Here is a 12,561-nt window from a genome sequence, read left to right on the forward strand (position 1 = left end):
CTCTTCAGGGGGCAAGTCACTAAACAGAGAAAACATAAGGCCCTCAGTCACTAAACAGAGAAAACATAAGGCCAGTCACTAAACAGAGAAAACATAAGGCCAGTCACTAAACAGAGAAAACATAAGGCCAGTCACTAAACAGAGAAAACATAAGGCCAGTCACTAAACAGAGAAAACATAAGGCCAGTCACTAAACAGAGAAAACATAAGGCCCTCAATCGTCTCTGTTGGGTGAAATCGTCGTAGTTAATTTTGTTGACTATAAGACTAAGGGCTATATCTTGCACCACCCCTTGACCCTTATCCCTAAACATATTTGCCATTTTTTACTATAAAAAAAACATTTTAAAATAGTTAAAATAGCTGATCTACAAGCTCACAACGTGTAGATGTAGATCGGCTAGTTGAACTATTTTAAAATGATTTACAAAATAGTACAAAATGGCAAAAAGTCTAAAGTAGGCCTATACTAAGATTTGATATTTAGTCGACTGAGACTATAGACTAAAAGACTAAATGATTTCAGATGCCTAAAATAGGACTACAACTAAATGGTGTGATATTCAAAAGACTAAAGGACTAAATCAGGATTTGGTTTGGCCAAAGAGACCCCAGACCACTGTCCTGACTCATCCCCTGAGACCCCAGACCACTGTCCTGAGACCCCAGACCACTGTCCTGAGACCCCAGACCACTGTCCTGACTCATCCCCTGAGACCCCAGACCACTGTCCTGAGACCCCAGACCACTGTCCTGACTCATCCCCTGAGACCCCAGACCACTGTCCTGAGACCCCAGACCACTGTCCTGAGACCCCAGACCACTGTCCTGACTCAAAGGCAGACCCCAGACCACTGTCCTGACTCAAAGGCAGACCCCAGACCACTGTCCTGACTCAAAGGCAGACCCCAGACCACTGTCCTGACTCAAAGGCAGACCCCAGACCACTGTCCTGACTCAAAGGCAGACCCCAGACCACTGTCCTGACTCAAAGGCAACGGCAGGATCTTTTCACGGTGAAAACACAGCAACGCACAACGTGCAGGGAGACCAGCACCGCCCACATCCTTCCCATTCATAGAGCGGTTCCTGGATGAATTGCAATGCCCCGATGCATCACGGTGATGGATTACGCTGACCATAGCAACCAGCTCAGCTCCGAGACGTGTTCTATAATCACCAGGCTTTAACCCATTCTGACCTGAGATCAGATTCTAAAAATGTTCTATTACATCCTGACAGTTTCATTATTAACCCATTATTGACCCTGGGATCAGATTCTAAAAGTGTCTTCGATTTTTCAAAAATAGCAGACCTACAAGCTCGTATCGCGCCACTCGGTGGCGCGATATGAGCTTGTAAGATCTGCTATTTTTCAATAGCTAAAGCATAACACCAAAATGGGTTCCCGTTCAGAATGGGTTAAGAGGTTTTTACTCAACAATGACAGGCTACTGTACGTGCACGAGCGTACAGGATAGGAGCTAGAAGACCTGGCCATGTTGTAGGATTTTATGCTGACAATAGGGAAAATAATAATACAATAAATACTGTTGGTGTTGGCTTTATCCATTTGATTAAAAAAATCTACCAATTTCAAAGGCCCTAAAGCATCTGTACACAAAACGAACGCACGCACGCACAAATGCACACACGCACGCACACACGTGTGACAATTAACCAGCTGTATCCAACAATAACTGACAATAAACCAGCTGTATGTGTACTGGGTCATCTAAGCTGCCCTTGACATGTAGTGAAGTATAACATTGAAATACTCAAGTGAAGTTTTACCCAAAATAAATATTTTAAGTACATGTCCTCCAATGCTGGCCTACTTGAAGTGCCTAAAAGAATGTGTACAAAAAAATATGGTGAGGCAGCTTTTTGCTTCTACGGCCCAACAGCTTGGAATAAACTTCCATTCGAGCTCAGACACGCACCCTCTGTAGACATTTTTAAATCTCAACTCAAGACTCACCTCTTCACTCTTGCTTTTAGTTGAGTTTTACTATGCACGTTCCTACCCTGCCCTGACTGATTTGCTGCATGTGGTGTTTTTATTTGTTTTTATTTATTTTATGTTCTTATATTCAATTTTGTTCTTTGCCATTGTTCTATCATTTTAACTACTTGTGTTTTATTGTATTATATTTTTATTTTTGTGTCCTGCCCTGTGAAGCACTTTGAGCTGCATTTATGTATGAAAGGTGCTATACAAATAAAGTGTATTATTATTATTACTATTATTATTATTATGTAGTTATACTTTCCACCACTGGCTTACTTTAAACAGATGGTATCATCAGCCTGAACATTAAAATAACCATTACAGTCAGAGTCATCGTTATCATGCTTGGTATGAATGGCCCTTTAGACAGACGGGTCAACCGACACAGCTGTCCTTATTATACCTCTGATTTATACAAGCATGCCAGTGTTTTGCAAACCCGAAATAGCAGATCTAAGCTCACAATGTGATGCGCTGCAATGCACAGTGAGTGTGTATTTTGTGGCGTGCAACACCAATGCACTGCTATCAAGACTCAGGCAATACAGGCCCTCTGGCTGGCAGGGCAGAGACATATCCAAAGAATGATGGTCCATGTTCATATCAATGCAGTCAGGTGGAAACCATTATGTCCAAAGCTGTTACCTTTCACGGAAATGGAAGAAAGAAGCTGTGTTCCAATTAGGGATGGAGCTCGATAACCGATACCACGAAAAACAATCTGATAACAAGCTTATTGAGTACCCGTTATCAATAAGCTTAATTTGGCTTTATCAAGCCCATGCATGACGTCATGTTTAAACAACCAAGACACGAGACGATCACGAAATAAATGTAATCATTCCATGCTGGCACATACATGTCTAAAAGTGTATTGATACCTGCCAACTACCGCTGTCAGGGTAAACTAAATTACACTTTTAAAGTGTTGGATTAACCCATTCTGAACGGGAACCCATTTTGGTGTCAGCATCATGTTATGCTTTAGCTATTGAAAAATAGCAGATCTACAAGCTCATATCGCGCCACCGAGTTGCGCGATACGAGCTTGTAGGTCTGCTATTTTTGAAAAATCGAAGAACGACTGACATTTTTTAGAATCTGATCTCACGTCAGAATGGGTTAATCAGACCAGTGTGTGTCCAGTGGAAACCTCGTATGAATCTGATCTCAGGTCAGAATGGGTTAAAGTTTATTTAAATTTTATTGGTAAAAAGGTCAATTGCCTTCCGTCTGTTAGAAAAGTACCTCTAGTAAAAGATACTGGTCCTGTTCAGAATATATTGTATTACTAAATAATAGAAAATGCTCGATAGTGGGCTCGATAAGAACCTGATTGATAAGGTGCTCGTTATCAATAAAAATTAACGAGCTCCATCCCTAGTTCCAATGGATACAAGGTAGTCACTTAACCCAATGTGTGCACTAAACACTACACTAGATAAACACTAAACACTAGATACACTAGATAAACACTAAACACTAAACACTAGATACAACACTATGTGTTGTATCTACTGCGGTCAGCACCTCCACACTATGGTGTGTGTGCACTAAACACTAGATACACTAGATAAACACTAAACACTAAACACTAAACACTAGATACAACACTATGTGTTGTATCTACTGCGGTCAGCACCTCCACACTATGGTGTGTGTGCACTAAACACTAGATACACTAGATAAACACTAAACACTAGATACAACACTATGTGTAGGATCTACTGCGGTCAGCGCCTCCACACTATGGTGTGCACCTCCACACTATGGTGTGTGTGCACTAAACACTAGATACACTAGATAAACACTAAACACTAGATACAACACTATGTGTTGTATCTACTGCGGTCAGCACCTCCACACTATGGTGTGTGTGCACTAAACACTAGATACAACACTATGTGTTGTATCTACTGCGGTCAGCACCTCCACACTATGGTGTGTGTGCACTAAACACTAGATACAACACTATGTGTTGTATCTACTGCGGTCAGCACCTCCACACTATGGTGTGCACCTCCCCACTATGGTGTGCACCTCCACACTATGGTGTGCACCTCCACACTATGGTGTGTGTGCACTAAACACTAAACACTAAACACTAAACACTAGATACAACACTATGTGTTGTATCTACTGCGGTCAGCACCTCCACACTATGGTGTGTGTGCACTAAACACTAGATACAACACTATGTGTTGTATCTACTGCGGTCAGCACCTCCACACTATGGTGTGCACCTCCACACTATGGTGTGCACCTCCACACTATGGTGTGCACCTCCACACTATGGTGTGCACCTCCACACTATGGTGTGTGTGCACTAAACACTAGATACAACACTATGTGTTGTATCTACTGCGGTCAGCACCTCCACACTATGGTGTGCACCTCCACACTATGGTGTGCACCTCCACACTATGGTGTGTGTGCACTAACCATAGATACAACACTATGTGTTGTATCTACTGCGGTCAGCACCTCCACACTATGGTGTGCACCTCCCCACTATGGTGTGCACCTCCCCACTATGGTGTGCACCTCCACACTATGGTGTGTGTGCACTAACCATAGATACAACACTATGTGTTGTATCTACTGCGGTCAGCACCTCCACACTATGGTGTGCACCTCCACACTATGGTGTGTGTGCACTAACCATAGATACAACACTATGTGTTGTATCTACTGCGGTCAGCACCTCCACACTATGGTGTGCACCTCCACACTATGGTGTGTGTGCACTAAACACTAAACACTAAACACTAAACACTAGATACAACACTATGTGTTGTATCTACTGCGGTCAGCACCTCCACACTATGGTGTGTGTGCACTAAACACTAGATACAACACATAGTGTTGTATCTACTGCGGTCAGCACCTCCACACTATGGTGTGCACCTCCACACTATGGTGTGCACCTCCACACTATGGTGTGTGTGCACTAACCATAGATACAACACTATGTGTTGTATCTACTGCGGTCAGCACCTCCACACTATGGTGTGCACCTCCCCACTATGGTGTGCACCTCCACACTATGGTGTGCACCTCCCCACTATGGTGTGCACCTCCACACTATGGTGTGCACCTCCACACTATGGTGTGTGTGCACTAACCATAGATACAACACTATGTGTTGTATCTACTGCGGTCAGCACCTCCACACTATGGTGTGCACCTCCACACTATGGTGTGTGTGCACTAACCATAGATACAACACTATGTGTTGTATCTACTGCGGTCAGCACCTCCACACTATGGTGTGTGTGCACTAAACACTAGATACACTAGATAAACACTAAACACTAAACACTAAACACTAGATACAACACTATGTGTTGTATCTACTGCGGTCAGCACCTCCACACTATGGTGTGTGTGCACTAAACACTAGATACACTAGATAAACACTAAACACTAGATACAACACTATGTGTAGGATCTACTGCGGTCAGCGCCTCCACACTATGGTGTGCACCTCCACACTATGGTGTGTGTGCACTAAACACTAGATACACTAGATAAACACTAAACACTAGATACAACACTATGTGTTGTATCTACTGCGGTCAGCACCTCCACACTATGGTGTGTGTGCACTAAACACTAGATACAACACTATGTGTTGTATCTACTGCGGTCAGCACCTCCACACTATGGTGTGTGTGCACTAAACACTAGATACAACACTATGTGTTGTATCTACTGCGGTCAGCACCTCCACACTATGGTGTGCACCTCCCCACTATGGTGTGCACCTCCACACTATGGTGTGCACCTCCACACTATGGTGTGTGTGCACTAAACACTAAACACTAAACACTAAACACTAGATACAACACTATGTGTTGTATCTACTGCGGTCAGCACCTCCACACTATGGTGTGTGTGCACTAAACACTAGATACAACACTATGTGTTGTATCTACTGCGGTCAGCACCTCCACACTATGGTGTGCACCTCCACACTATGGTGTGCACCTCCACACTATGGTGTGCACCTCCACACTATGGTGTGCACCTCCACACTATGGTGTGTGTGCACTAAACACTAGATACAACACTATGTGTTGTATCTACTGCGGTCAGCACCTCCACACTATGGTGTGCACCTCCACACTATGGTGTGCACCTCCACACTATGGTGTGTGTGCACTAACCATAGATACAACACTATGTGTTGTATCTACTGCGGTCAGCACCTCCACACTATGGTGTGCACCTCCCCACTATGGTGTGCACCTCCCCACTATGGTGTGCACCTCCACACTATGGTGTGTGTGCACTAACCATAGATACAACACTATGTGTTGTATCTACTGCGGTCAGCACCTCCACACTATGGTGTGCACCTCCACACTATGGTGTGTGTGCACTAACCATAGATACAACACTATGTGTTGTATCTACTGCGGTCAGCACCTCCACACTATGGTGTGCACCTCCACACTATGGTGTGCACCTCCACACTATGGTGTGTGTGCACTAAACACTAAACACTAAACACTAAACACTAGATACAACACTATGTGTTGTATCTACTGCGGTCAGCACCTCCACACTATGGTGTGTGTGCACTAAACACTAGATACAACACATAGTGTTGTATCTACTGCGGTCAGCACCTCCACACTATGGTGTGCACCTCCACACTATGGTGTGCACCTCCACACTATGGTGTGTGTGCACTAACCATAGATACAACACTATGTGTTGTATCTACTGCGGTCAGCACCTCCACACTATGGTGTGCACCTCCCCACTATGGTGTGCACCTCCACACTATGGTGTGCACCTCCCCACTATGGTGTGCACCTCCACACTATGGTGTGCACCTCCACACTATGGTGTGTGTGCACTAACCATAGATACAACACTATGTGTTGTATCTACTGCGGTCAGCACCTCCACACTATGGTGTGCACCTCCACACTATGGTGTGTGTGCACTAACCATAGATACAACACTATGTGTTGTATCTACTGCGGTCAGCACCTCCACACTATGGTGTGCACCTCCCCACTATGGTGTGCACCTCCACACTATGGTGTGCACCTCCACACTATGGTGTGTGTGCACTAAACACTAAACACTAAACACTAAACACTAGATACAACACTATGTGTTGTATCTACTGCGGTCAGCACCTCCACACTATGGTGTGTGTGCACTAAACACTAGATACAACACTATGTGTTGTATCTACTGCGGTCAGCACCTCCACACTATGGTGTGTGTGCACTAAACACTAGATACAACACTATGTGTTGTATCTACTGCGGCCAGCACCTCCACACTATGGTGTGTGTGCACTAACCATAGATACAACACTATGTGTTGTATCTACTGCGGTCAGCACCTCCACACTATGGTGTGCACCTCCCCACTATGGTGTGCACCTCCACACTATGGTGTGCACCTCCACACTATGGTGTGTGTGCACTAACCATAGATACAACACTATGTGTTGTATCTACTGCGGTCAGCACCTCCACACTATGGTGTGCACCTCCACACTATGGTGTGCACCTCCACACTATGGTGTGCACCTCCACACTATGGTGTGCACCTCCACACTATGGTGTGTGTGCACTAACCATAGATACAACACTATGTGTTGTATCTACTGCGGTCAGCACCTCCACACTATGGTGTGCACCTCCACACTATGGTGTGCACCTCCACACTATGGTGTGCACCTCCACACTATGGTGTGCACCTCCCCACTATGGTGTGCACCTCCACACTATGGTGTGCACCTCCCCACTATGGTGTGCACCTCCACACTATGGTGTGCACCTCCCCACTATGGTGTGCACCTCCACACTATGGTGTGCACCTCCACACTATGGTGTGCACCTCCACACTATGGTGTGCACCTCCACACTATGGTGTGCACCTCCACACTATGGTGTGCACCTCCCCACTATGGTGTGCACCTCCACACTATGGTGTGCACCTCCACACTATGGTGTGCACCTCCCCACTATGGTGTGCACCTCCACACTATGGTGTGCACCTCCACACTATGGTGTGCACCTCCCCACTATGGTGTGCACCTCCACACTATGGTGTGCACCTCCCCACTATGGTGTGCGCTCCTACCTCTTTGTTTGTATGATTAAATGTGGAGATGAGAGGTTTCTGCCGGACAGCAGCAACACTATGACTGATGGGTAATAACTAATAACACAGGCCTGATCCAATGGGATTACGTCCTCTTATTGCCGCTTGAGGCGAAACTGTTGAAATCCCAAAGGTCTTTCACCTTCGAGGCCGTCTCCATATTGTCCCATATATAATGACATGTAAAAAGGGGTGGAAACCTTGTATGTCCAAAACCCTTCCCCTTTTTATCATGTTGTATGTATGTATGTATTTTGTTTTAGTTTAAACCTTTTTAAATTTTGAAAATAGCCCATCTACGAGCTCACAACGAGCTTGTAGATCTGCTATTTTCACAACTTCCGTGCGACACTCTTGTATGAAGAAGTAGGTCCTTAAAGCTGTACTATATAACTTGTCTCTTCTAGTCCGGATTTGCAAGAGCTGATATTGTTACCATTAAGCTAATAGAGCCTGCATGCTTGCTCAGGGCATAGAATACAATAAAGATTGTATACGTTATATTGTAACATAATCTACCATGTACAGTATATTGTTGCCACCGCAGGTCGCCGGATGGAATCTATAGCGTTTCCCGTCAGCGTGTGTTGGTTGGTTGGTTGGTTGGTTGGTCACCCCAGGCAAGTCACCGTGACATCACATGACATCAGCCCCCATATATGGTGCCCAGCCAGGTCATTGTGACATCACGTGACATCATCAGGGATGTCATAGTAAATGCAACCTGCTGTCGCAGTTAAGCCTATACGTGGAGTCGGCCGGACCCACGGTTGTCCAGAACCGCCACAAAATGACTCTCCCCGGCCGGGCCAGACTCCATAATATCGCCACAAGAGGCCTAGTCTCCATATTTGGGCATGCCTAACAAATATCTCCATGGGCATAACAATGTGAAACTCAGACTCAGAGATACAAGGTTGTCTTTTGCCCCGACAACAGAGACCTAGCCTATGGATGAAGGGTGACCTGGGACGGCCTGTATACACGCTGAGCACAGACAGAGACAACAGAGACCTAGCCTATGGATGAAGGGTGACCTGGGACGGCCTGTATACACGCTGAGCACAGACAGAGACAACAGAGACCTAGCCTATGGATGAAGGGTGACCTGGGACGGCCTGTATACACGCTGAGCACAGACAGAGACAACAGAGACCTAGCCTATGGATGAACGGGTGACCTGGGACGGCCTGTATGCACGCTGAGCACAGACAGAGACAACAGCGAGCTAGCCTATGGATGAACGGGTGACCTGGGACGGCCTGTATGCACGCTGAGCACAGACAGAGACAACAGCGAGCTAGCCTATGGATGAAGGGGTGACCTGGGACGGCCTGTATGCACGCTGAGCACAGACAGAGACAACAGCGAGCTAGCCTATGGATGAACGGGTGACCTGGGACGGCCTGTATGCACGCTGAGCACAGACAGAGACAACACAGACCTAGCCTATGGATGAAGGGTGACCTGGGACGGCCTGTATACACGCTGAGCACAGACAGAGACAACAGAGACCTAGCCTATGGATGAAGGGTGACCTGGGACGGCCTGTATACACGCTGAGCACAGACAGAGACAACAGAGACCTAGCCTATGGATGAACGGGTGACCTGGGACGGCCTGTATGCACGCTGAGCACAGACAGAGACAACAGCGAGCTAGCCTATGGATGAACGGGTGACCTGGGACGGCCTGTATGCACGCTGAGCACAGACAGAGACAACAGCGAGCTAGCCTATGGATGAAGGGGTGACCTGGGACGGCCTGTATGCACGCTGAGCACAGACAGAGACAACAGCGAGCTAGCCTATGGATGAAGGGGTGACCTGGGACGGCCTGTATGCACGCTGAGCACAGACAGAGACAACACAGACCTAGCCTATGGATGGACGGGTGACCTGGGACGGCCTGTATGCACGCTGAGCACAGACAGAGCTGTGAGCGTATCACCTCCCTCTGTATGCACGCTGAGCACAGACAGAGCTGTGAGCGTATCACCTCCCTCTGTATGCACGCTGAGCACAGACAGAGCTGTGAGCCTATCACCTCCCTCTGTATGCACGCTGAGCACAGACAGAGCTGTGAGCGTATCACCTCCCTCTGTATGCACGCTGAGCACAGACAGAGCTGTGAGCATCACCTCCCTCTGTATGCACGCTGAGCACAGACAGAGCTGTGAGCCTATCACCTCCCTCTGTATGCACGCTGAGCACAGACAGAGCTGTGAGCCTATCACCTCCCTCTGTATGCACGCTGAGCACAGACAGAGCTGTGAGCCTATCACCTCCCTCTGTATGCACGCTGAGCACAGACAGAGCTGTGAGCCTATCACCTCCCTCTGTATGCACGCTGAGCACAGACAGAGCTGTGAGCGTGGAGACACACTCTGTATCACCTCCCTCCATCTGCCCTCAGAGCTCATTTAACCCATTCTGACCTGAGATCAGATTCATACAAGGTTTTCCACTGGACACACACTGGTCTGATTAACCCATTCTGACCTGAGATCAGATTCTAAAAATGTCAGTCGTTCTTCGATTTTTCAAAAAATAGCAGACCTACAAGCTCATATCGCGCCACTCGGTGGCGCGATATGAGCTTGTAGATCTGCTATTTTTCAATAGCTAAAGCATAACATGATGCTAACACCAAAATGGGTGCCCGGTCAGAATGGGTTATATTTAGTCACACCAGGCTACAAATGAGCATTCACTCTGCGCTGGGCTTCCTCCCACCGCGGGCAGAGCAGACTACGCACTAGGACTGTTGAAACGGAACATTCTAAAACGGGTAGTCCCAATACTTCATTCTGATTGGCTGGTTACCGTCACGTGACCGGTGTAAATTTCACCGATAACCCACTCCTTCAATCACTTTGTATCAAACTGCAGCCTTGTAGCTGAACTGGGGAAGGGGAGCGCTTGATTGCTTTACAAACACATGCCGTGCGGGCGTCTAAGCACCGCCCGGCTCATATGACTGTGAATGTGTGGCTCCAGGCAGCCCCGTAAATACATCAAGCGCTATTCTCCCGTCACATAGGCTACTTGCGGAGCAAAACAAGGAAGTGTTTTGGCTCTGGGTCGCTCGCTCTGGTGGCGCAAAGCGTAGATACTTTTGTGAATTTAATAGTTTTATTAGGTTAATATTGCTATTATGTTTGTAACCGTTTTAGAAAAGCAATAAGCCACTCGAGGCCCCATCTTACCGGGTATTGTACACTGGCTGGGAGGTAGAAGACCCTCCGCTGCGCGTGGGGTCTGCCTACGCTCCCAGGCAGTGTAAAATACCCGGTAACCTGAGACCTCTCGTGGCTTATTGCTTAAATAGAGACTGCATGCTAGAACATAGTCTGAACAAGGAAAATATGCACGCTAGAATACAGTGTTCATTATGAATGCAAATTCAGATTTTGTCTTAGGGCCCTATATATATAACGTACTGTATGCCATGCCTTACCCGCATATAGCGGGTTTAGAACCTTCCACTATCCGTAAACTATATATTGCGGCCATGCAACCCACTATACATTTAGCAGACTCCTATATTTGCGGTGGAGGTGTGTTCGTGGGTGTGTTGATGCGCTTTCCTTAAAATTGCTATCATGCCCACACAGGTTTAGGACAGCGGAGTTGGATCTGCCTCGATGAAGCAGAGCATTCACAGCTCAGAGGTCTTGTAATTTACCCCTTAACCCCAATCTTGTTTTTTTACTATTTTAAAACATTCTAAAATTGTTCAAATAGTTCTCAGAGTTACAGACCCATAAGGGTCCATTTGGTTCCAAACTATCATTTAGCTGGGGGACACCCTGGAACTCCCTCAAGGACCCCTGGGGTTCCCCGGACCCCACTTTGGGAACCACTGCACTAGAAGACTGTAGACACACTAGGCTAGACAGGTAAAAAAAAAGGCTATAACAGGTAAAATACTAGATACAGTAACAGGTAACAGTGAATAACTAGGGCTGTCACGATTATACATTTAAGTTGAAGGTTAATTGTCACACAATTAATTGCAATTCATAATTGAATTGTGACTGCTAAAAAAAAAAAAAAAAATCGAAGAACGACTGACATTTTTAGAATCTGATCTGCTATTTCTGCTATTTTTTAAAAAAATGCTTGAAAATGTATGGACATTTTTCAACATGCAAACGATTGACGATTATGCAAAAATGATTATGATTATCTAAAATAATTGTGATTAGGTGATTATGTAATAATTGTGATATGCCTATAGTAACATAAATGGTAAATGGTAAATGGTGCATTTATATAGCGCCTTTATCCAAGGCGCTTTACATTCACCCATTCATACACTGATGGCAGCTGAAACCATGCAAGGCACCAACTAGCACATCGGGAGCAATTAGGGGTTCAGTGTCTTGCTCAAGGACACTTCGACAGTAACTC

At 46.1% G+C, this 12,561-nt stretch overlaps 1 protein-coding gene across 1 annotated transcript in view; it reads right to left on the minus strand.

Annotated features, from left to right (window-relative positions):
* Positions 1-12,561, minus strand: part of LOC310859185 (glycine receptor subunit beta-like) — a gene marked incomplete at both ends in the record, with an annotated part of 93,351 nt that overhangs the window by 43,933 nt on the left and 36,857 nt on the right. Inside the window, one exon of the mRNA XM_083765586.1 lies at positions 1-50. This exon is cut by the window's left edge and continues 91 nt beyond it. Coding sequence (XP_083621712.1) covers positions 1-50 — 50 coding nt within the window. The remainder of the gene's footprint in view (positions 51-12,561) is intronic.

Source organism: Protomyctophum parallelum (genome assembly GCF_964188405.1).
Source record: "Protomyctophum parallelum genome assembly, chromosome: 5".
Lineage (NCBI taxonomy): Eukaryota > Metazoa > Chordata > Actinopteri > Myctophiformes > Myctophidae > Protomyctophum > Protomyctophum parallelum.